General features: G+C 42.6%; 1 protein-coding gene across 3 annotated transcripts in view; it reads left to right on the forward strand.

Moving 5' to 3' along the window:
• Positions 1 to 206: 206 nt before the first annotated feature.
• TBC1D19 (TBC1 domain family member 19) overlaps positions 207 to 26945 on the forward strand; it is a 294506-nt gene continuing 267767 nt past the window's right edge. Inside the window, exon 1 of one of the 3 annotated variants that reach the window (XM_073574712.1) lies at positions 207 to 344. In XM_073574712.1, coding sequence (XP_073430813.1) covers positions 222 to 344 — 123 coding nt within the window. In that variant the 5' untranslated portion in view covers positions 207 to 221. Of the gene's footprint in view, positions 345 to 945; positions 1168 to 26945 lie in introns of those variants that run through there. The other 2 variants (XM_073574713.1, XM_073574714.1) reach the window with 2 other exon arrangements.

The raw sequence follows: 26945 nt of genomic DNA on the forward strand, positions 1-26945 counted from the left end.
TGAGAATCACCCCAGACTGACCTTCTGTCAGACTGACCTGAAATCCTACACCTTCCCTCTCTTTTATAGCTAACTCCACCTGCCTCCCCAGCACGAAGCCAGGGACCACAAAAGGCAACCTATGACCTTTCCAGCATAATGCATGGAAGGGTCCATGCTGAACTATACTGTGTGTGGGGTGCAGGTGTTGGAATGCGGGAAGGAGTTCCCAGCCTACTTGGATGGTGGGGCACTACACCTTAGGAGAAGGTGCAGTACCTCTGTGGCGACTGAAGCCTCAGGGGCGCCACACGTGCAGCCGCACACTCCGGTCCCGAGTGACGGTGGCAGTGCTGGGTATTGAGGTGAGAGACTGGCGCATTTCTTGCATTGCAGTTGCAAGTGTGATGGGGTCAGACGTGTGAGAAACTTGCACGAGTCTCGCACGTCAATACCCGGCACTGCCGCCGGTACCCGGACCGGAGCGCTCAGCTGCATGTATTTCTATGCAACTAAACGCTCCGGTCCTGAGTGCCGGCGGCAGTGTCGGGTATTGACGTGCAAGTTTCTCTCAAGTCTAACCCCAGCCTCAGAACGAGTGATCCTACTGACAGATTCCTTTTAAAGGGGTTTAAAAAAAAAAAATTAAAAAAAAAAAAATATATATATATGCCATCACTTTTTTTTACTGGGCATTGGGTATTCACTTGTTTGGAGCGGTGTTGCAGTTCCATGCTAAGCAGGTGTATAGGATGCAAGCTTCTCATACTTTTTTGGGGGGATTGGTACGGTTATGTATGTGGTATCATATTAACACCATACTGCTACCCCTGCATCCTCTATTAGACCTTGGCACCTGGTGTGCTGGTGGATGCTGCAAATTGTGTCTCTAATGGATTCCTAAATATTAACATTAATTCTATGTATCCAGCTGAAATGAGACAAGCACAGACAAAGATCCCGGAACTAAAAGCGTGCGCTCACTGTTCCCAGCCGGGCTGTTACTAGCCGCGCACACCTGAGTTGCTAAGAAACCATTGCTCCTTGCTTTTGTGGCCTGTGCGGTTTGTACTGGAGGCTGCAGGCACAATGCAGGGGGAAGAGGAGGAATTGTCTGTGAGCATTGCACACATCGTGCAGAAACTGAAGAGCAGCACGCTGCACTGCCAGCTGGAGAAGGAAGCCCGGGTGAGTGGTGCGCAGACAATGCCGGCATCAGCTGTCATGTCATGCAGTGGCCACTAGAGGCGCAGTGAGCAGCTGTCTGTGTCTTCCTGCTCTGCCCTGGTACAGATGGAGGCACAAGGCAAGGCACATTGCTGTGGCATCTTTAGTGCTTGGCAACCTATGCAGGGGTTTTGTGTGTTATTAATAGTGCCCTTTAAATGATGCAGTGCCACTGCCAGTGTTTGCCATCACAGACATTTGGTACTGCACAGAAACCTGTGCTCATCGACAGGGTCGGCTCTTAGTCACTTTTGTTTTTTCTTCTCTGCTTTAAGACATATAACATTTTTTTTATTTCTCTGTGAGCTGCAGTTGTTGATTCTGTTTTAGGATCCATATCACATTCTTATCTTTATTTTCGGAAGGCGAAGTGACCAAAAAACTGCATTCCCACCCTTGTTTTATTTTGATTTTGTGCTTTAGCGTGCACCGTTTTAAATATTATAATACGTCATGAGTCTGTACAGCTATATTTCATTTACATTGTCTGGGGGCGTTAAACATCCGTGTTTTGATATCTATCTTTATATATTTCTCATTGGTTTTGCTTTTATTAGTTCCCATACTTGAACATGTGATTGCTTGTAAAATGCACCGCAGTACTGTAATATTGCAGCGTATTGTAAAACCTCTGTGCTTATTACACCCCCGGTTCCCATGACATGTCTGTTGGCCAGCCATTTCCAAACATTTAAAATTCCAGTCTCAATTAACAGTGGCATCTAAGGCTAGTTTCACATTTGCATCTTTGTGCTCAGCGTATCGTCCGCGAACGCATGTCCCTGCATACACCATGTTAAAGATGGGTACGCGTGACACATGTGGATGAAACGCTGCGGACACAACCGCAAATGTGTAACCAGCCTAAGGGATTAAACTGCTGCTCTGAGCTAGGTCCGATTGCAGGAATTAGACTTGTGTGCCAGCTGTACAGTCATGGCCAAAAGTTTTGAGAATGACAAATATTAATTTTTACAAAGTCTACTGCTTCATTTTTTCTAATGGCAATTTGCATATACTCCAGAATGTTATAAAGAGTGATCAGCTTAACAGCAATTACTTGCAAAGTCAATATTTGCCTAGAAAATTAACTTTATCCCCCATAACACATTTCAACATCATTGCAGCCCTGCCTTAAAAGGACCAGCTAACATCGTTTCAGTGATTGCTCCATTAACACAGGTGTGGGTGTTGATGAGGACAGGGCTGGAGATCAATCTGTCATGATTAAGTAAGAATGACACCACTGGACACTTTAAAAGGAGGCTGGTGCTTGGCATCATTGTTTCTCTTCTGTTAACCATGGTTATCTCTAAAGAAACACGTGCAGTCATCATTGCACTGCACAAAAATGGCCTAACAGGGAAGAGTATCGCAGCTAGAAAGATTGCACCTCAGTCAACTATCGATCGCATCATCAAGAACTTCAAGGAGAGAGGTTCCCTTGTTGCCAAAAAGGCTCCAGGGCGGCCAAGAAAGACCAGCAAGCACCAGGACCGTCTCTTAAAAGTGTTTAAGCTGCGGGATCGGGCTACCAGCAGTGCAGAGCTTGCTCAGGAATGGCAGCAGGCAGGTGTGAGTGCATCTGCACGCACTGTGAGGCGGAGACTCTTGGAGCAAGGCCTGGTCTCAAGGAGGGCAGCAAAGAAGCCACTTCTCTCCAGAAAAAACATCATGGACAGACTGATATTCTGCAAGAGGTACAGGGAGTGGACTGCTGAGGACTGGGGTAAAGTCATTTTCTCTGATGAATCCCCTTTTCGATTGTTTGGGACATCTGGAAAAGGGCTTATTCGGAGAAGACCAGGTGAGCGCTACCACCAGTCTTGTCTCATGCCAACTGTCAAGCATCCTGAAACCATTCATGTGTGGGGTTGCTTCTCAGCCAAGGGAATGGGCTCTCTCTCAGTCTTGCCTAAAAACATAGCCATGAATAAAGAATGGTACCAGAATGTCCTCCAAGAGCAACTTCTCCCAACTGTCCAAGAGCAGTTTGGCGATCAACAATGCCTTTTTCGACATGATGGAGCACCTTGCCATAAAGCAAAGGTGATAACTAAATGGCTCAGGGAACAAAACATAGAGATTTTGGGACCATGGCCTTCAAACTCCCCAGATCTTAATCCCATTGAGAACTTGTGGTCAATCATCAAGAGACGGATGGACAAACAAAAACCTTCAAATTCAGACAAAATAAAAGCATTGATTTTGCAAGAATGGACTGCTATCAGTCAGGATTTGATCCAGAAGTTGATTGAGAGCATGCCAGGGAGAATTGCTGAGGTCCTGAAGAAGAAGGGTCAACACTGCAAATATTGACTTGCTGCATTAACTCATTCTAACTGTCAATATAACCTTTTGTTACTCATAATATGATTGCAATTATATTTCTGTATGTGATAAAAACATCAGACAAACACACATAAAAACCAGAGGCCAGCAGATCATGTGAAAATATAATATTTGTGTCATTCTCTAAACGTTTGGCCATGACTGTACAGCACAACTGATACCGTCATTGAATGAAACGCACTTTCCGTATTTTTCGGACTATAAGACACACCTAGGTTTTAGAGGAGGAAATTAGAAAAAAAAAATTGAAGCAAATGAATGTGGTCAATTCTGTTCTAATATCCACTTTCCTGGTATTTATGGTCTCCCTCATTCCTATCCTGGTATGCATGTCCACCTTATCCTTAGCCTGTTAGGCGTGGTTTCCCCTCATCTCTAGCCTGGTATGATTGGCCCCATCAGAAAAACATAAAAAAGAAACATAAACCATTATACTTGCCTTCCTGCGCTCCCTTGCAGCATCTTGTTCCGATGTTAGCCACTGCTTTATGCTTGTAAGCAGCGCATGGCAGGGACGTCATGCGCTGCTTACAAGCGGAAGGCCAGCTGCCGTAAGACTCCCGGCACCCCACTCCGGGACTATGTGCGTGGAGAGCAGTGAATATTCATTGCTCTGTAATAGCGCGCACAGTGTTCTCTGCAGCCACCAGCTTCCTGCAGCTGCCGACCATTCACGTGTGCACGCTACTAAGGGAAATTAATATTCACTGAATATTCACTTTCTCTTAAGTAGCGGGCACACGCGAATGCCCGGCAGCTGCAGGAAGCCGACTGCTGATTCTAATGGCGTGTCCGCTATTAAAAAGAAATGAATATTCACTGCTTTCCACTCCTATGGGCGTGGAATGCAGTGAATATTCATTTTCCCTTTACCCATTACAGCACACCTGAGAGAGGGATCCGCCCAGCAAGGACCAGAAACCTACTGATATAAAAAGGTGGTACCTCTTCGTCGCTTCAGTTGGTTTACTGTCCTTGATGGGAAGCCCTCATGCTGAAGCTCAGCGGTGACAGAACAGATGAAGTGTTATTTTCTGACCTACCCGATGCTGGAAGAGCAGCCAGTATGCCTGTGAGCCGGTCTTCAGGAGATGGATGTGCCATCCACGGGTCCATTTGGGGCCTTAGTGCAAGTGCAGGCAGTACAGACAAATATGCTGGGCATGTCTGCATCCGCCGCGCCACTCTCCCTCCTCCATCTTCTCGCAGACACTGCGGTGAGTTACACTTCCGGAGGTGCGCTTCGCTGGCGTCACGGGCAAGGCACTCTGGGAATGGGCGTGTCCAGGTGACGTCGGAGGGGGCATGCTGGAAGCAAGATGGCGGCGCCCTGGGCGAAATGCCAGCTCGGACGCATGGGGATTCAGTGTATCCTGGCTGGGGCGGTGTGGAGGAGGGACCGGAGGAAGCAGAACCTAGGAGAGTGCTGTGGATCCCCCATCAAAAGAAAGGGATAACCCAGAGAGAGCGCTTATGTCAAGCTCACTCCATCATGGTGGATTTGAGAAGACGGCAGCAGCAGTGTTCACCACTACCTTTGGTCGTTCACCAGGATGGGCATAGTAAGGGAAGGAGTGGCAGCCGTCCCAGTCAAAGTAGAGGAAAGTTGCAGGACTCATCGGTATCCAAGAGGGATGTTGTACGTACCCCTGATCAGCCTCCGAATTCGGTACTCTTGATGTGACAATGGGCTGTAAGTGATCTACGTGAATGCCACCATTTTTAATAGAGCCATTTTCTTGCTCAAATCACTAAGGGCCTAGGAAGGCTAGCACAAAGAAGAGGAATAGAGCGTGTGCCCTATGTAAGACCCCGCTAGCAGAGCACTGGCAGAAGAGTCTCTGCTCAGACTACATCTAGAAAACCATCATGGATGAGACCCCAGACTTTGCCGCAGGCCTTACAGTGTGTACGGAAAGTATTCAGACCAGTTTAATTTTTTCACTTTGTTTCATTGCAGCCATTTGGTAAATTCAAAAAAGTTCATATTTTTTTTCTTTAATGTACAATCTGCACCCCATCTTGACTGAAAAAAAACAGGTATGTAGAATTTTTTACACATTTATTAAAGAAACTGAAATATCACATGGCCGTAAGTGTTCATCCCTTTGCTCAGTATTGAGTAGACGCGCCCTTTTGAGCTAGATCCTCTGCCATTCTTCCTTGCAGATCCTTTCCAGTTCCGTCAGGTTGGATGGTGAACGTTGGTGGACAGCCATTTTCATGTCTCGCCAGAGATGCTCAATTGGGTTTAGGTCAGGGCTCTGGCTGGGCCAGTCAAGAATGGTCACAGAATTGTTCTGAAGCCACTCCTTTGTTATTTTAGCTGTGTGCGTATGGTCATTGTATTGTTGGAAGGTGAACCTTCGGCCAAGTCTGAGGTCCAGGATATCTCTGTACTTGGCCGCATTCATGTTTCCTTAAATTGCAACCAGTCGTCCTGTCCCTGCAGCTGAAAAATACCCCCATAGCATGATGCTGCCACCACCATGTTTCACTGTCGGGATTGTATTAGGCAGGTGATGAGCAGTGCCTGGTTTTCTAAACACATACCGCTTAGAATAATTACCACAAAGTTCTATGTTCGTCTCATCTGACCAGAGAATCTTATTTCTTATAGTCTGGGAGTCCTTCATGTGTTTTTTTTTTTTTTTTTTTTTTTTTTTTTTTGTTTTTTGTTTTTTTAGCAAACTCTGAATACTTATGACCATGTGATATTTCAGTTTTTCTTTTTTAATAAATTTGCAAACATTTCCACATTTCTGTTTTTATCAGTAAAGATGGGGTGCAGAGTGTACATTAATGAGAAAAAAAAATAACTTTTTGGAATTTACCAAATGGCTGCAATGAAACAGTGGAAAAATTTAAAGGGGTTTGAATACTTTCTGAACCCACTGTATATCTTTATTGAATACAAAATATTAAAATTATTAAAAAAGAGGACATATTAAAAGGGTGAGAGACTGCCTCCAATATAGGCAAGTTAATGGCACAGACACATGCATTGTGGGCCAGTAGGATTGAAAAATGTGGCCAAAACAAAATGGATCATAGACTATGGGTACTCAAGTTTTTTGTATACAAATTAAGAGCTATCGACATAATGTCCTATGGGCACCAAAAGTGATTGCTTGACAGGCACTGCTGCAGGCTTCCTCCGTGCCTGGTCTCTGCAGGCACAGAGGAAGCCGCCTCCCTGCAGGACCCCGCGGCCACATTGGATCTGGGGGCCTGCAGGGAGGAGGACCCTCTGAGCGACGTAGCACATCTCACTGCTCTGGGGGTCTCATGGAAGCACAGAGGGAGCACCCTCCCTGCGCGCTTCTCTCCTATGCCCCCGGTACACTGCGATCATGTTTGATCGCAGTGTGCCAAGGGTTAAGGTGCTGGGGGCGGTCCGTGACTGCCCCAGACACATGGTGTCAGCTGTGATAATCAGCTGACACTCGGCCGCGATCAGCGGCGCTCCCCCCGTGAGTGCCACTGATCGCGTTAGACGTACTATTCCGTCCTTGGGGCTTAGGTCCCAGGTCACATGGATGGAATAGTACGTCTAATGTAGGAAAGGGGTTAACCTGGAGGTCCTCTCATGCTCTGTAACCTAACTGAAGCGGGGGGAGAGGTACCACCTTTTTATATCAGTAGGTTTCCTGTCCTTGCTGGGCTGATCCCTTTCTCAGGAGTGCTGTCATGAGTTCTGGAAAAAAACGGCTATTGGTAAGTAACCTTGGTGTTTCTCTTTAGCACCAGGAGTTAGCTGCAGCAGCTGGCTCCTGCCTCCTGTGACCCGCTGCTCTGCCACTCCCTCCACCTCCCCATCCACAACCAGAGCAGGTACATCTGGACTAAAAGAAGCACCCTTCATTTTCTTCCACAGTTTTGGAGGAACAAGTCTGAAAAATTCCGTAGTTTTTCAGCCCGCTCCATACATGTGATGCCAACAGTGGCCGTGTGGACCCTTGCACGTGATTCCTGATCTGCTTGGAGGGTAAGAGTCCTAGTGGAGCTGGTAAGTAAAGTGCACATATGTAGGGATCAGCGGACCCTTGGAGGTTTTGGGTTCTGGTATCCGACCCGAACATTTAGTCCAGCTCCATACGATGATGAGTGCTGTATTGAATGCTATATGTCCGGAGGTATTTGGTGGAGTCATACAGGCTCTTCGGACATGGCTCTGTTGTGCTGAGGCGTAAAACCACTGTTCTTTATTTAATTAATTTTATTTTTTTTGCCTCTTGACTTCGTCTCCGATCATAAAGTGTGAATGTTATAATGAAATATCAGCAGTGTCATTTCTCCTAATTAGCTGGAATAACACCTAAAGGGAACCTGTCAGTTGGTTTTTACATGTGGAGATATCTCTTTATGTAAAATGTTCTGACAGGTTCCCTTTCCGTGTACTAGATTTTATTTTCTATATTCTTTTACTTTCCAACCTTAATTAAATCTTTGCGCTTGTATATTACCCAAGATATGTTCTTTTTTTTTTTTTTTTTTTTTCCGCAATTGCTGTTTTTCAATAATTTTCACCATTTGCATAATTTAATAATGCAGATGCTATAAAATAAATACAAAGCAATGTAAAAAAAAAAAAGCATTTGTCATTAATGTGTGTCCGCTACCCAACCATATAAAGTGCCCCAATTTAAAATATTCTGTCATTGATAACCCAGTTTTGTTTCTACATTTATATCCATGTACCTTTTGGAGAACATAATTCATGTGACATGTGAAATATACAAATTGTTTTGAATAAATGTGACTCGAATCAAGCATAAAAATTATTTTTGCCAATTTTTCTTATGTTCTTTTGTAGAAAAAAAAAAAAACAACACAAAAACAAAGTAAAAATAAATCTGTGTATAAAAGTAACTTCTATTACATTAGACTTTTCGTTCTCACATCTCCGAGAGAAAGTTATTATCATCGTTATCAATTTTTGAAGGGAGTAAATTGCATTTTGGTACAAGTCGTGAAAAACAATCCTTTGCCTGACAAAAATACATAAGCGCATTGAGTTCAATTTAAAGTCCACACATTTTTTTTGTGCTTGATTATCATGGCAAATCTGTAGAATGTGAACTGACCCTTAGCTCCAGACGCTTTGGGAATCCTGGACTGGAGCAATCTATAGACTCAGACGTCTGTTGTTATGAATACAAACCAGGTTGGCAGTAGCGGGCTTCAAAGCTGGAAAAAAGCCATGGGCATTGAAGGCATATTGGTGTGTCCTGTTTTCCTCGTATAAGTCCTGGTTTCCTTGCTGTCCTGCTTTGAGGAGTCTATAAATACAGTATATCGTTATCATTTCTTGTGTTTGTCCTTTCTTATTTCTACCACACGAAAAAAGATGGTGATAGTGTAGACGTTACCTCCTTGGTGGTCTTTGTCCAGATGAGGATTGCTATTTTAAGTATCCATCTATCATTTGAAAAAGATAATTTACAATTCCAATTTTTTTTTTTTTTTTAAAGGACGCAACAGAACGATGCTTTTAATGGGAAAAAATAGCAAGAGAAACATTTTCTGTATTCCTACATATGAAATCGAAGGCATACAGAGTTACAGCAGAGGTCTTGCGCATCGCTAAGACTGAACTTTTGAGGTTACCTAATTTTTTTTTTTTTTTTTGTTATTATTTACAAGCGTTAAAGGTGTGCATTTTGCTAGGTTTGTAAGTAGAGTCGACTGCTGGAAAATGCAAGAAAAATAGGTGCATCTAAATTTTAAAGTGCATTCAGGTAGCGATTAATGGCAGCCAAGGCTCCTCGCAGTGCAGACTGCATGGAGGTGGCTATCACATATCTGGTGTATGTCATATGATGGGTAATTTGATGAAAACATAGGTGCCCAGGAGCACATTTTAGGAGACAATAGAAGGATGACGAAAAAACGGTGCCCTGTGCATAATTTTTTTTGCACTCATAGTTGACATTAATAAAAGGTCACTTTAAGCATTTTTAATGAAGGATATTGTAATAAGGGATGGGGTTATACCTAATAAAGGAGAACACTATAATAATTGACTGTTATACATAATAAGGGAGGACAGTGTAATAAAGGTCAGTGTTTTTACACAGTAAGGGAAGAAACTACAGTATATACTCGTGTATAAGCCGACCCCCCCCCCCCCATTTTGTAAAAAAAAAAAAAAAAACCAGGGAAAACTTATTGACTCGCTTATAAGCCTAGGGTGGAAAATGTCAAAGCTACTATTAAATTTAAATAATAAAATGGGCCCCAATAAGATGCTCTATAAAGTTCATGATGGCCCCATATAATGCTCCATAAAGTTCATGATGGGTTCCATAAGATGCTCCATACAAAAATATGCCTCAAATAATGCTGCACAGTGAATAATGGTGGCCCTATAACATGCTTCATAATAACATATGCCCCATATAATGCTGCACAGTGATTGGTGGCCCCTTATAATGCTGCACAGTGATGAGTAGCCCCTTATAATGCTGCACAGTGATGAGTAGCCCCTTATAATGCTGCACAGTGAGTGGCCCCTTATAATGCTGCACAGTGATTGGTGGCCCCTTATAATGCTGCACAGTGAGTGGCCTCTTATAATGCTGCACAGTGAGTGGCCCCAATGCATTCTCATATTGCACAGGTAGCGTAAGGTAATCCAGTCATTTAGCTGCTGCCGCAATTAAAGAAAAAAAAAAAACCTATATACTCACCTCGTCGCTACTGCTGCTCATCAGCGTTGCCGGCTCTGCAGTGACTGTTCAGGCAGAGGGCGCGTGCTAACTACGTCATGGCGCCCTCTGACCTGAACGTCACTGCCAGAGGACGCAAGACAGCTGAGCGACGCACAGCGGTAGAACGGGGGACAGGTGAATATGGCTCCCCCGTCATACTGGCCTCTTCTGGCATGTCTCTGCAGCCCTCCCGTGCTTGTTCCATGTTCTCGGCCGGCACGCTGTTCTTCCTGCTTTCTGCGGTCACTTGGTACAGTTCATTAAACTCATGTATATTAAATCACAAAACTCAAGATAAAAAGCGGACGGCACCGCTGTTACCGTGTGACTTCAAATGATGTGCGGCATACAGAAGCCCAGCAGCTGGGAATCTCGGGTGCCAGACCTGGAAACAGTCAATCCTGGGAATCCATGCAAAGAGAAAAGGTCGCACTCATCGAGATAGAAGTTTCACTGATTTATTGACATATCATAAACATGTCAAGTCGGGGGAGTGACATAAGGAGTGCAAGAAAGGCTGACAACGGCCGTTTCGCGCTGCTCAAGCGCTTCAACGGGTCAAACAGTGGGGGGAAGTGCCGGGTTCATATGCAAATCACATCACTCCGTACCTCCTCCCTCCACAGCTGCTGTCTAAATGACATTGGTAAATTAAAAACATGCTAAGATGCATTACAACATACAAAAGCATATATACAACTTACTGCATAAGCAGAAAAGATGGTTACATCGAGAGATAAATTACAATGCATATTCATATATCGAAGACTAATGTTATTTTCATATGTCGAAAACTACTATTTTTTTTCTTTTCTTTTTTCTTATGGAAAACATCTACAATCATATGTATTCAGAGACCAAACTGTCTCACTATTATTATGAAGAACTATTAATATACTCACAGAAAGAAGAAGAAGAAAAAAAAAAAAAAAAATTTTTTCAGAAAAACTTTCCCAAAAAAAATCTTTTTCAAAAAAATGTTTTCTCTTTCCTTTTTCCCTTCCCGAAATAAAAAATAAAAAATGTGTGCAACTAAATATCTGTTTTGTTATAAACGACTATGTACATGTGTCTTATTATGGATAAACACAAAGATGGACTATCAATGAGAAATCTCAATCCTAGCGGACAGAAACCGCTGCACTGAAAACGCACAATGTACAGTGCCTACAAGTAGTATTCAACCCCCTGCAGATTTAGCAGTTTTACACATTCGGAATTAACTTGGCATTGTGACATTTGGACTGTAGATCAGCCTGGAAGTGTGAAATGCACTGCAGCAAAAAAGAATGTTATTTCTTTGTTTAATTTTTTTTTAAATTGTGAAAAGTTTATTCAGAGGGTCATTTATTATTCAACCCCTCAAACCACCAGAATTCTGTTTGGTTCCCCTAAAGTATTAAGAAGTATTTCAGGCACAAAGAACAATGAGCTTCACATGTTTGGATTAATTATCTCTTTTTCCAGCCTTTTCTGACTATTTAAGACCCTCCCCAAACTTGTGAACAGCACTCATACATGGTCAACATGGGAAAGACAAAGGAGCATTCCAAGGCCATCAGAGACAAGATTGTGGAGGGTCACAAGGCTGGCAAGGGGTACAAAACCCTTTCCAAGGAGTTGGGCCTACCTGTCTCCACTGTTGGGAGCATCATCCGGAAGTGGAAGGCTTATGGAACTACTGTTAGCCTTCCACGGCCTGGACAGCCTTTGAAAGTTTCCTCCCGTGCCAAGGCCAGGCTTGTCCGAAGAGTCAAGGCTAACCCAAGGACAACAAGGAAGGAGCTCCGGGAAGATCTCATGGCAGTGGGGACATTGGTTTCAGTCAATACCATAAGTAACGTACTCCACCGCAATGGTCTCCGTTCCAGACGAGCCCGTAAGGTACCTTTACTTTCAAAGCGTCATGTCAAGGCTCGTCTACAGTTTGCTCATGATCACTTGGAGGACTCTGAGACAGACTGGTTCAAGGTTCTCTGGTCTGATGAGACCAAGATCGAGATCTTTGGTGCCAACCACACACGTGACGTTTGGAGACTGGATGGCACTGCATACGACCCCAAGAATACCATCCCTACAGTCAAGCATGGTGGTGGCAGCATCATGCTGTGGGGCTGTTTCTCAGCCAAGGGGCCTGGCCGTCTGGTCCGCATCCATGGGAAGATGGATAGCATGGCCTAACTGGAGATTTTGGCCAAGAACCTCCGCTCCTCCATCAAGGATCTTAAGATGGGTCGTCATTTCATCTTTCAACAAGACAACGACCCAAAGCACACAGCCAAGAAAATCAAGGCCTGGTTCAAGAGGCAAAAAATCAAGGTGTTGGAGTGGCCTAGTCAGTCTCCTGACCTTAACCCAATTGAAAACTTGTGGAAGGAGCTCACGATTAAAGTCCACATGAGACACCCAAAGAACCTAGATAACTTGGAGAAGATCTGCATGGAGGAGTGGGCCAAGATAACTCCAGAGACCTGTGCCGGCCTGATCAGGTCTTATAAAAGACGATTATTAGCTGTAATTGCAAACAAGGGTTATTCCACAAAATATTAAACCTAGGGGTTGAATAATAATTGACCCACACTTGTATGTTTAAAATTTATTAAAATTTAACTGAGCAACATAACTTTTTGGTTTGTAAGATTTATGCATCTGTTAATAAATCCTGCTCTTGTGTGAAGTTTGAAGGCTCTAACTTATTTGCATCTTATCAAACCTGCTAAATCTGCAGGGGGTTGAATACTACTTGTAGGCACTGTATATGTGCACGTATACTAAACAAACAAAAAACAAGTCACTAAACGATTCAAATGTTACAGGAAACCACCAAATTCAGAAAGATGTCTTTGCCTCAAATATGTGAAAGTTCATCAAACTGCAATAAGAGACTCCAGAAAAAAGGTACCAACCAGGAAAGCCACATGTATACATACAGTGGGGCAAAAAAGTATTTAGTCAGTCAGCAATAGTGCAAGTTCCACCACTTAAAAAGATGAGAGGCGTCTGTAATTTACATCATAGGTAGACCTCAACTATGGGAGACAAACTGAGAAGAAAAAAATCCAGAAAATCACATTGTCTGTTTTTTTTTCATTTTATTTGCATATTATGGTGGAAAATAAGTATTTGGTCAGAAACAAGCAAACAAGATTTCTGGCTCTCACAGACCTGTAACTTCTTCTTTAAGAGTCTCCTCTTTCCTCCACTCATTACCTGTAGTAATGGCACCTGTTTAAACTTATCAGTATAAAAAGACACCTGTGCACACCCTCAAACAGTCTGACTCCAAACTCCACTATGGTGAAGACCAAAGAGCTGTCAAAGGACACCAGAAACAAAATTGTAGCCCTGCACCAGGCTGGGAAGACTGAATCTGCAATAGCCAACCAGCTTGGAGTGAAGAAATCAACTGTGGGAGCAATAATTAGAAAATGGAAGACATACAAGATCACTGATAATCTCCCTCAATCTGGTGCTCCACGCAAAATCCCACCCCGTGGGGTCAGAATGATCACAAGAACGGTGAGCAAAAATCCCAGAACCACGCGGGGGGACCTAGTGAATGAACTGCAGAGAGCTGGGACCAATGTAACAAGGCCTACCATAAGTAACACACTACGCCACCATGGACTCAGATCCTGCAGTGCCAGACGTGTCCCACTGCTTAAGCCTGTACATGTCCGGGCCCGTCTGAAGTTTGCTAGAGAGCATTTGGATGATCCAGAGGAGTTTTGGGAGAATGTCCTATGGTCTGATGAAACCAAACTGGAACTGTTTGGTAGAAACACAACTTGTCGTGTTTGGAGGAAAAAGAATACTGAGTTGCATCCATCAAACACCATACCTACTGTGAAGCATGAAGGTGGCAACATCACGCTTTGGGGCTGTTTCTCTGCAAAGGGACAAGGCTGACTGATCCATGTACATGAAAGAATGAATGGGGCCATGTATCGTGAGATTTTGAGTGCAAACCTCCTTCCATCAGCAAGGGCATTGAAGATGAAACGTGGCTGGGTCTTTCAACATGACAATGATCCAAAGCACACCGCCAGGGCAACGAAGGAGTGGCTTCGTAAGAAGCATTTCAAGGTCCTGGAGTGGCCTAGCCAGTCTCCAGATCTCAACCCTATAGAAAACCTTTGGAGGGAGTTGAAAGTCCGTGTTGCCAAGCGAAAAGCCAAAAACATCACTGCTCTAGAGGAGATCTGCATGGAGGAATGGGCCAACATACCAACAACAGTGTGTGGCAACCTTGTGAAGACTTACGGAAAACGTTTGACCTCTGTCATTGCCAACAAAGGATATATCACAAAGAATTGAGATGAAATTTTGTTTCTGACCAAATACTTATTTTCCACCATAATACGCAAATAAAATGAAAAAAAAAAACAGACAATGTGATTTTCTGGATTTTTTTTTTTTCTCAGTTTGTCTCCCATAGTTGAGGTCTACCTATGATGTAAATTACAGACGCCTCTCATCTTTTTAAGTGGTGGAACTTGCACTATTGCTGACTGACTAAATACTTTTTTGCCCCACTGTATGTGACCTAGTTCTCCTATCAACAGCAAGGGAAATGAGGGAAAATATAAACTCCTTCATAGAATAGACATGGCTGTTTTTTTATCATTAAAACCCAGCGGACCTGTCGCCTGTGTATTCATAATCCACCTGGATTCTCGTTTTAATAAGATTTTGTTTAAATGCCCTCCCTGCGGCGGTAAAACCACCTTCTCGATTCCTGCAAAGGAGAGAACATTAGGGTCATTTCCATGTGCATCTCTTACATGGTTAATTAAACGTGGGACTCCTTTTCCCGTTTTAATGGACTTAAAATGCTCACAAAAACGAATGTATAGCGGATGTATGGTTTTACCTATGTAGAAAAACCGACATGTGCAAAAAATCACATAGACTACATGGTCTGTCTTGCATGTGATCAAATCTGTTACTGTATGTGTGACCGCGCCCATGTGTAATGTACGATCAGTACGATGAAATTTACAATAAGGACAATGGCCACACCTATAATTCCCTTGTGGTGTTCCTTTACTCAGCCAAGTGTCACGCTTAGTGACGATCTGATTCTTAACCAGAATATCTCTAATTCTTGTACTCCGCTTACATGAGATAAGGGGCCCTCTAGATACTATGTCGCTTAAATCCCTATCTTGTTCCAAAATATGCCAATTTTTTCTAATTGCTGCTCGTATCTGACGATCCATGGGACTATATCGAAAACAAAAGGTAAATCTCTTATTTTCGACTTTTATTTTTTAGAGGCACAACTCTAACTTTATTACTATGCTGAGATTTTACTTTTTCAAGTGTGGTATCTAATAGAACCTTAGGATATCCCCGTTGTCTGAACTATTATATAGCTCTCTAGATTGTGTTTCAAAGCCCTCCAAGGTATTATTTAAACGGTGGACTCTCAAAAATTGGCCATGTGGCAATGAATTAATGGTGTGTGATGGATGGAAACTATCATAATGCAATATAGAATTGGTAGCCAAAGGTTTCCTGTAAACTGACGTGCAGATTTCATTATCCTTTACTTCCAGCAAGACATCAAGAAATTCCAGCCGTGTCCCTCCAAAATTGTGTGTGAACAGCATGTTCATCTGGTTCACCTCACTTAGGTGACTGACAAACTTGTCAAAAGAATCTCTGGTGCCATCCCAGACAATGAACAAGTCGTCCACATACCTAAGATACAGTCTAATATGTTGAAAAAATTGTTTGGCATTGTAGACATATTTTTGAGTCTGAGTCTGTCAGATTAGAAGGCACTACAGGATATACCAATGATTCAATGTCCTTTATAACTTGCATTTCAAACACATCAATAAGGTTACCCGGGGATATGGGGGGCATGTATTGTGAAGCAACCCCCCCTGTAAACGGTCTATTGATCAACTGTGATTCATTAATAGTTACCCTATCTGAGCCTGTGATACTGAGTAGTAAATTGGCATCTTCATGTAAAAGCTAATGCTCCTGTGCCAGCCATGAAACCTAAAGGGCCCACCCTACATTGTGCTTCCCCAGATAATTTACTATCAATGGGGGGTTTTGCTGTAAAGTGTTTATGCAAATGGATCTTCCTAATAGACTTAAATAAATCAATTCTAAATTCAGTCATATCGAAAGGCTGTGGTATGCAAAAATTAAGACCTTTAGATAATAATGCAAAATGGGAATCATTCAAAACATGTCCTGTCAAATTGATCACTGAAAATGGTTGAGAGTCCGTTATTACTTCTGTCTCCACGAGACCTGTTTCCTCTTGCGGTACCGACCGAAAACTCTTCCTCCTTCCTCTTCTGACTCTCCGCCTAAAGGGACATTAGATCCAGCTCGGGCTACTTCACATGCTGATTGCTGGTCGGGTGAGGTAGTATTGTAACTGACCCCCTCCCCCACGCTGGAATCTGAATCTGTAGTGAAGTAATCTTTTTTTTACTGGTGCCCGTTTCTGTTTGTGATAGAAACGTTTATTTTATCGGTCGTCCATGACAGCACCACCTGAGAGAGGGGATCCGCCCTTCAGGAACAGGAAACCTACAGATACAAAAGGGCGGCACCTCTCCCACGCATCAGTTGGTTTCCTGTTCCTAGAGGACGGGACTTCCTTCAGATCGTGCATCATGGAGTCACCGAGGGATTCCCAGGCCGGCTGACCGACCCAGGTAGCGAGGGGGTCTCCTACCTCGGTCAAGCTCGGGTCCCTGGAAGCGCCACGGTGGGGCCGGGCAGGTCTCCACGACGGTGGTGAGAGCAAGTGGGAGCCAGGGGTCCGGTGGACAGCCGCCTCCATATTGCCGCACCAGTAGGTATGTATGACCCGGGCCCCTCCTGGTGCGCTCTCCCCGTGGCCGCTCTCTCTTCCGGCCGGGCCGGCGGCGCAGGTCGGCGAGCGTGGGGGCTGTGGCTTGGCCTGAGCCGGGGGGCGCCGTGCCTGCTCCTTCTGCGCGTCCCCCGCAGGCCTCACACGGGCGGCGGAAGTGACACGGCGGAGGGGGCGGTGCCGGGGACGCCAAAACCGGAAGTCGGGTGCCGGCCGGCTTCCGGCGTGTGCCGCGTGTGCGCGGCGGTCCTGGGTGGCGCGCGGTGACCGGGGGGGGGGAGGACCGGAGCTTGCGGGCGGAGGGTCCCGGGTGGGGGGTACGCGTGAGAACCCTGCTGACCCGGACAAGGAGGCCTTAAAAGGCAGGAGGTGACGCTGCTGGGGTGCTTCTGAAGGCCAGCGATGGATATGACAGAAGCCCCCTTAGAGCAGCTGGACGAGGTGCAGGAGCACCCACAGAAACAGGCCACAGTGAAACCGCATGCGAGTGGCCAGCGGAAGAAACAGAAACGGACGGGCGAACAAAGCCACAGAAGTTCCTCCAGGCTAAAGGACCCTCCTGCCTCCCTCCGTGATCCGGTACCTGCCTCATCTGCATGGGTAAGAGATCTCCGTGAATGTACCCTGATGCAGTGTTCCCTTGTGTTTTGTTCGCAGGGGAGGAAAGCTACGGGAAAACAGAAGCACAGGGAATGTGCCCTCTGTAGTTGCCCCTTGCCGGACGGCCACCCTAAAAAGTTGTGTCAGCCATGCGTGAGACAAACGGTAGGGGTGGAAGGGGACGTTGGCCCTGGGGTAGATTGACAGGCCCTTACACTCTCCCCCGTCCATACAGGTAGCGGAAGAAACGCCGGACTTCACCACAAGCCTGAGGGACATAATCAGGACAGAGATAAAGGCCCTATCTAAAAAGGATTCCTCTAGGGGAAGAGAATGTAGTTTCTCAGGTTCAGAGTCCTCGACCGCCCTAAGGATCGATGACTCTTCAGATTCCCCGGCCTCCACTTCGTCTTCTTCAGAGGAAGACTCGAGTCGATTCTGCTTCCCCTTAGACCAGATGGATAAGCTAGTTAAAGCAATAAGGTCCACCATGGGGGTAGCAGACACAAAACCGGAACTTTCAGCTCAGGACGTGATGTTCGGGGGTCTAGATCCCAGGAAGCGGAAGGCCTTTCCATTAAGTGATAAAGTCCAGAGCCTAATAGATAGGGAATGGAAGAGACCTGAAAAAAGAGGCTCCTTACCTCCGGCCTTCAAGCGGAGGTACCCGTTTGACGACCCAGTGGTAAACAGATGGGATAAAGCCCCTAAACTGGACGCGGCAGCAGCCAAAGCCTCCAAAAAATCCTCCATTCCCTTCGACGACATGGCCTCCTTAAAAGACCCGTTAGATAAGAAAGCAGACTCCTTTTTGAAGGGAACTTGGGAGTTGTCAGCAGGTGCTCTAAGACCAGCGATAGCTGCCACATGTACGGCCAGATCCATGATGGTCTGGCTAGACCAATTGGATTCCCAACTAAAGGACGGAGTCTCAAGAGCTTCTATCAGGAAAACGCTGCCAGTCATCCAAAGTGTGGCAGTGTAGAAAAATATATATATATATCTTCTTGCACGGTTGAGAATCAAAAAGTAAAAGCAATGTTGAGGATAAAATAAATCTTGTTTTTAATTATTCATTTCAAAAAGTGATTACAAAAATGAAGAAAAGTAAGTTCATGACATGCAGTAATTATTTGAAGAGAAAACGAGCATTGTTCTTACATATAGTCTTGAGCAGCTGTCCGGGTGTTCGAGAGTCTCAAGGGATATGAGATCTCCTGAACAAGAGTTAGGCCGGCTTATATACTATTCTGACCTATAACCTACAACCACATATGGTGGCTTGCCACTATGTTCAGAAGTTCTTCCATATTAAGTGAACCGTAGTTATTTTAACAATATGTATACAGTTATTTATGCATTACCTTAGTCTGAGATATTTAAGCCTAAAGTCTGAGATCTTTAGAACCATTCATTATCTCTAAATAGTCACATTTTGACAGCTTTGACAAGTGACCTATACATTTGACAAGAGAGACAGCTGTGTGAGCCAAGGAACTCAGAATAACTCAGTCACTTCCCTAAAGTAAGCAAAGCCTGTTAGCTAGATTCTGTATGAGAGAATTAATCCATATATTTTTTATTATAGAAATACTGATATTTTACAGTCCCCCCTGATTATGATTTGAGACATATCATAATCAATCCTAACTCATTCTCTCACCATTCGTATCACATTCATTCTTTATTCTGAAAACCTTGTATCAACATCTGCCCTGAATGTCATCTGAATTTTCAAACCTATTGTAAAAACAAAAATTAGATCAGAGAGTTATATTTTTTTTCGTTTTAACATCTCTCTTAAAATATCATCTTCCTTTTTCATTTCTATCTTTATATTCTTATAAATACTCCTAATTTTACACATAATAATTATTTGATATATTATACACAGCAAAACTATGATAAATAGAATAACAATCGGATTAGACAATACATTCCCTGCTGCCATTTTCGCTGAAGACTGTGACCAACTAGTTACAGATTTTCCTAAATTTCTCCACCAAGATGACCCTGACATACTCGTCCATTCATGTTCAATATCATTTAGATTACCTTGTTCATGTCTAAATACAATTTCAGCTTCTTTTAATTGTTTTGTCAGCAGATTTAATAAACCCTTGTCTTTCTTTATTTCATTTGTCCACAAATCCCAAGGGAATTTATTGACTTGTGACAAATTGAACTGGATCGGAAGGATTTTCAGACGTCTTGAGCCTATTGACGTAATATTAATACTTCCTTCCTTCTTTGTGAGAGTTTTAACATTTCCCTCAATACAATATAAACCCATTGTCAGATTTTCGACATGTACACAAGATGAGAAGAATGCAGAAACTGCTTCTCTTCCTGACATGACTTGGAAACAAGTTTTGTTAGCGCTTACTGGTGTCACCAAGTCATGTATCGTGTGGACATTCTCAACTCTGGCATGACAAGAAGTATGATTATGGAAACATGAATGATAAATGACTTTATCCTGTCCAGGTAGACACATTACCTTGGAAACAAAATTTAAGCATGACGAAATGTCTAATTGTTCAATGTTTGTACCATCAAATGCAAAATCTGTGTACTGTAATTGATAATATAACAATTGTGTAGGGCTGACAGGAATTCCCAGAACACCTATAGGAACCAGGGTTTCTTCTCTTCCTGACACTGGAATCAGTGATGTTCCTACACAAATGTTCTGTTCACATCCTAACCACTTATTTACCCACAAATCTGTATGGTTTAACGCAAAGTTATATTCTATGGGCAAATTTCTTATTAGCCCTAAAGGGGTAATTCCACTTTGTAAGGCTTGTGCAATCATTTTCAGATTGGTGGAATATTCAATCTGAATTTCTAGACATGTTTTGGCCACTTGAGATTCCTGTTCACTTTCCATTAAAGCTAAAGTAGCATCTTGAAGATGTGATACAGAAGATCCCAATACAGTAGCAGTGTTCAAAACCATCTTTTCAAGGACTTGATTCAAGCTTTTCTGAATCTTTACCCCTTTTCCTCCAATATACCCAATATTTTCCAGATCTGATTTAAGTGTATGAATGTCCATAGTGTTAATTAAACTTCCTACTGTTCCTAATCCCCCCAAAATACCTTCTAACACTCCCCTCTTACTTCTAACCTGTGTTGAAGTTCTTTTCCCAAACCATTGTTCTATTCCCATCTCCATGTTAGTGAGATGTGGTTGACACTGGGGATATCTAGAAGAGATTTTCCAGTTAGACATGTTAAAGGTCCATACCATGGTCAGAAACACTCCATCTCGTAACAGAGGTTTAGTTTGGAACTGATTGATCTGAAAAGGAGTAGATGGTTGAAATCTTGTCTGTGTGCATACATTATCTACTGCTGACCATATATTTACCTTTACATCTCTACATTGTTTGTAGTTATATTTCGTTAAAATGCAACATTGGTAAAGTCCAGAATCCTTAGGAGATGGATTATCTACAGAAAAAATAAAATCCTTATTTAACCATCTCACGTTACCGGATTGACCTCTGTGTATAACATTTGTTGGACCATTTGAAAAACTTCCCAAAAATGATTTATCTTTGGTCCATATTAACAAAGATTCTGTAGGTAGCTCTAACCTCGTGCTGCATTTTAGTAATAAAGGAGACATATTTTCTTGACTATATACTGCTTGTGGTGTAACCCTTACTTCTGGAGCTATAGTATTTGAAACTGTAAAAACTACAGATACCTGTACTTGTACTGGTTCTCTGGTTATCTGAAAATTCCATGTTTTTACCCAATCCTCGTCTCCTTCTGTAATAGAAAGAAATGAAGGATCTAAAACTTTCCCAAAAAGTTGTGTCTTTAACCAAGCATCTGTTTTGGATGTTTCAACTTTCCCTTTTGCGATCATATCATTTGTAATATCGCCTGACCACACAGCTTTCTCTTCACCTCTTATCTCTATATTCCAGAATAACACATCTGTAGGACTACATTCCCATGTGCCTGTCTTATTATTGTGTATATAATCTCCTTGTAACTGTGTGAACTTCGTCTTAGGTCCTGTGGCTGCATGTAATATTATGTCAGTGTCATGTATGAAGTGTAGCTCAATACAGCATTTTGCACCAAAACCCATGCAAATGTTTCCAGTAATATCTACTGAATCGTCCGGTATGTCCTCATCTATTAAGCTTTGTAGATTCGTTCCTCTTGGTTTCCTTGGATGTAAAGTTCCTTTGAAAAGTTCCTTCACTTCACTAGTATTTGTTCCATGGTGTGAAATATCTTCAGTGTAGATCACAGTTGAAACAGTACAAAACAGCAGAAATGTGATTCCCATCAGATAGTAGCTTTTCCTGGGCAACGTCTTTTTTCTCCTGAAGGATTGGTGTTGAATCCCTTCCATCAAGGACGTGGAGTTTCGTATTCCAGTTCTTATTGGAATCCATTTCTTCCTAAAAGAAATGCAGTATCATTATTTTGCAATATACAGTTTGCATTGATCAACATGTACCCACAATTTTTGTTGTCTGCGGGTATTTTTAACCACCTTAGATGCTCGTTGCACAAGTATCATCACTTGTCCCATGGTTTCGATAATTTCAAAGGGACCTTCCCAATTACTTTCCCAAGGTCCATTCTTCCTGAAAGTTTTAATCATCACTAGAGCCCCTTTCTTGAATTTGGATACATATGGTGGCTCCATTCTCTGCATTCTTGATGCAGCATGTGGAAGAATCGTTTTCAAATTTTCCTGTAACAATTGCAACCATTTGGACCTTGCAACAGCATCTTTTTGTGGTGTAGACAAAAATGGTTCATGAGGAAAAATCAATGGCATTTGTCTTCCTGTCATCAGTTCAAAAGGAGTAAACTGAGTTGTGGCAGAGGTTGTTCCTCTTACACTCAACAGTACAAAAGGTACTGCATCAACCCAAGTATTGCCTTTGTCCAATAACATCTTGGCAATTCTGGATTTTATTGTTCTATTCATCCTTTCCACAATACCAGCAGACTGTGGATGGTAGGGTACATGAAACTGCTGTCGTACCCCTAGAATAGCACAAACGGCTTGCATGATTTTTCCTGTAAAGTGACTTCCTCGATCAGAGGTGATCATTCTTGGGATCCCCCAAGTACAAAAGACATGATTAACTAATGCTCTAGCTGTAGACAAAGCATCATCTTTCCTGACAGGTAAAATTTCAACCCACTTAGAAAAAACATCTACCACAACCAATGCATACCTGAGACCATTTTTACCTGATGGTAACGGTCCAATGTAGTCGATTTGTAACGTAGACCATGGACCATCTGCAGGTGCGATTCGGAGTAGTGGCGGTTTCTGTCCTTTTGGTCTTGGATTAATTTGGGCACAAATGAGACATGATTGAACAACACTTTGCACTGTCTCTTCCATCTTTTCCCAGTAAAATTTCTCTCTGAGAATGCCTAACAATTTTTGTTGGCCCAAATGACCCAAACTTTCATGATTGTATTTTGTGAACTCAACCTGTAGATGTCTTGGGACAACAGGACGCAACTCCCCGTTTAAGTCATGACACAAAACCCCGTTTTCACAAACAAAGGGAGGTTTTGGATCAACCCGGGAAGCAACAAGAGATGAGTCTTTTTCTTGTTCTTCCGCAAAAGAAGGGATATGCGTGTCTGTTCTTTGAACTGCTGAAACCTCGAGAGGTTCAGGTTCAAACACCTCTTCTCCTGTCAGGGCTGCCTCTTTGGCTAGCATATCTGCGGTTGCATTTCCAACAGATAATTCATCATCAGATTTTTTATGGGCCGGAACCTTGACAATAGCAAAACCATTAGGGTTTTTTGATGCTATCCTGAAAATTGTCTTCAGTGTGTCACTGTGAACAAGAGTCTTATTAGATGAATCTACATAGCCTCTTTTTTCCCAAACTGACAAGTAATCTGTCAGTGATCTTACAACATAAGAGCTATCGCTGTAGATCACAATGGGACACTGATCATCTGCTTCATTCAGCTGTAGTACCATTTTTACTGCTTCTAGCTCTGCTCTTTGAGCTGAAAAATGACTCGGTAATTTGTGCTTCACAACCTGTCCTCTGTTGGGATAAAAAATGGCATATCCTGAATAATAGTGCCCATCTGAATAGAATCTGGAACCATCTACAAAAATTGGTTCGTCTGTTACCTCTGCTTTCCGTCTGAAAAGTGATGGACTTGGATCCTGAAAAGACTGTAAACAATCATGAGTTTGTCCTTCATATTGCATCAGCTGAGGAAGAACATATTTGGCCTTGTAATCTACCTCAATTTGTTTGGGAGACAATGACAATAACCAATGAGCAAATCTCTGATGTGACACACCTGGGATATTATTCTCAAAGAGAAGTTTTAGTGTAGAGTGAGGAGTTTGCAAAATGATTTTGTTGAACCCGACAATATGTTCGGTTGCTTTGACTGCAAAGTACACACCTACCAAGTGTCTTGCACAGGTCTCAAAACCTTTTTCAACAGGTGAGAGAAGTTTTGAAAAATAGCCCAAAATTCTCCACTCTTCTCCCTGTAATTGCAGCAATACAGCAGAAACAGATGTTCCTGATGTGTGCACTTGCAAAGCAAATGGAGCCGAAGGATCTACTGTGGACAAAGCAGGTGCATTTTGTAAATTCATTTTCAATTGTTCAAATGAGGTTTGCTGTTCATCACCCCAAGGACCAAAGTAATCACTGTTTTCACCTTTCAAAAGATCATATAAAGATCTGGCCTTATCTGCAAAATTCTCAATGAAATCCCTTGAATAATTCATAAGACCTAAAAAATGTCTCAATGCCTTGTGTGATGTCGGAATTGGTAGGGAAGCAATTGCCTCAATTCTTTCCTGCAGTGGCTGCCTTTTTCCTGGACTCAACAGCACTCCTAAAAATCTGACCTCAGTCTGCATTAATTTGACCTTTTTGGTGTTCAATTTCAACCCTGCATCATGCAGCAACTCAAACAATTCTGTCAGAAGAGAAACATGTGTCTCTTTATCCTCTGTAGACAATAAAATATCATCCACATATTGCAGAATGCAATCAGGCCTCGAAAATCTGGATAATACCTTTGCCAATGCCTGATGAAAAACACTAGGTGACAAATGTGCTCCTTGAGGTAACCTGCAAAACAGATATTGCTCGTCCAAGAAAGTAAATGCAAACTTATACTGACAACTCTTTTCAAGAGGTATACTGAAAAAACCATTACTAATGTCCAGTACAGAGAAGTATTTGGCCTTTGCATTTAACCTTGCCATCATGTCATGAGTATCTGCCACAATTGGTGCGACATTGGGTGTATGCTTATTGAACATCCGTAAATCCAATATCATTCGATAAGAACCATCAGATTTCAAAACACACCACAAAGGATTGTTACTTACAGAATTAGCCTTTCGGATAACACCTTGATCTAACAATTCCTGTATGATCTTTGACATAGAGTCAATTGATTCTGGAGGCAATTTATACTGACGCTGTGGCGGGGGATCACGCCCCTCCACATTCACGATAACGTCTTTCATTGTTCCAACCTGATTCCTGAACTGAGCCCAAAGAGAAGGAAAAAGCTGTACAATTTCTGTCAATACCTTGTCATCATTAGTGTCAGGCCACAAATGGTCAGATGACACCACATCATTCAAGCAAATACTTCCAACATGGCTATAATCATTAGGATCAATGACTACCGGTTTACAACCATTGGAATCTTTCCAGATCACTTGATTTCCTAAGTCAACTACCCATCCGAATTTCTGCATAAAATCTGTGCCAAGTATATTTTCAGAATCACGACAATACCAGATGTCAATTTCTGTTTGGAAAGAACTAGGTATTTCCAAAATCACATTGGGAACTAAGGTCGCTTTAGTTCCACCTTTTCCACTGAAACCGACAATTGTACAAACTGGTGAATCTGGGTTTAGCTTCAAATCAAGGTTTGTAACACTTAACTGAGCTCCTGTGTCAATAAGAAATACAACATTCTGGCTTGCTAAACTTACTTTGATAAATGGTCTTCCACAGTCATCCAATGTAACTCGAGTCACAAATTCCAATGGATGTGGTACAGGAATAGTCTGTGATTGTCAGAAAGATGAAGGAGATGGGAGAAGACCAGTGTCCTTTTTAAAAGACCTTGGAATTCTATCCCTTGACTCTGTTTCCTTCACTGTCATTTCTCTGATCTGTCTGATTAATGGTGCATATGGTGACTGTGTTTGTCTGTTGGCAGTATGAGCAGGTGCAGATAATTGTAATGCAGGTGCAGAAGGTGTGGTGTATGATTTTGGCATGAGTCCGTTTTCCCTTCCAAGCTTACCTGTTCCTTGTGTACCCATCTCTGATTCTGCTCTCAAAAATTTCCTGCACTGCCACTTCAAGTGTCCAGGTATACCACAAAAATAACAATGGATATTGTTCCTTTGTGTAGTATTTTTACCTCTATGCTCAATGTAATCCCTGCTCTTGGAGATTACTGTGGCTCTAGGTTTCAGCTGACTGTCTTTCTTCTCATGAACTACCGCTATTTTAGCCTTGACCTGATTTTGTTTCATGGATCTCCTTATTCTGTCAATAAAAACTGTTGCTTCTTGCAATGATGGCTGAGTGTTAGCCAATTGCACTGAGGCAGGATCTAAGTACTTGAACTTCTTTACAAAAAATTTGATCATGGATGCTGGCTCTTCGTGAGGCCCGAGATCCATTACCATCCTATAGGCCTGTTCAAACTTTACCAAAAAAGAGAAAGGATCTTCAGAAATATTTGTTTGTAAACTCCCTAAAATATCAACTGTAGGCATGTCTTCTCCAGTTGTAAACAATACTAATTGTCTAAGTCTGTCTTCTTTTGTACTATGTGTCATTTCATTCTCATCATTTAATCTGGGTGTGGTCTGTAATCTTTTTCCCATATGTGAAGGTAACCAAACTTTGAATATTTTATTCTTTTGCTCATCATTCAGATTGTATTTGTCTGTGTTTGATTCAAAAGTGTCCGCATTATAAAAGGCATCCATCTTATCATTGTAATTTGGAATGTCTTTTACAATTTTCATTAGCTGATCGTGTATTTTCAGATTAATGCGTGCTGCTCTGTCATGTAATTTTTTCCGTTGTAATTCTACTGCCTCTAATTCCTCTACTGAAGCATCTGGATTTTGCATATTTGGTACAAATGAAGAGGCAACACCGTCCTCCTGTTTATCTGTTGATCTTGTGTTAACA

Source organism: Dendrobates tinctorius, unplaced genomic scaffold (genome assembly GCF_039654945.1).
Source record: "Dendrobates tinctorius isolate UK_male_01 unplaced genomic scaffold, ASM3965494v1 ptg000039l, whole genome shotgun sequence".
NCBI lineage: Eukaryota > Metazoa > Chordata > Amphibia > Anura > Dendrobatidae > Dendrobates > Dendrobates tinctorius.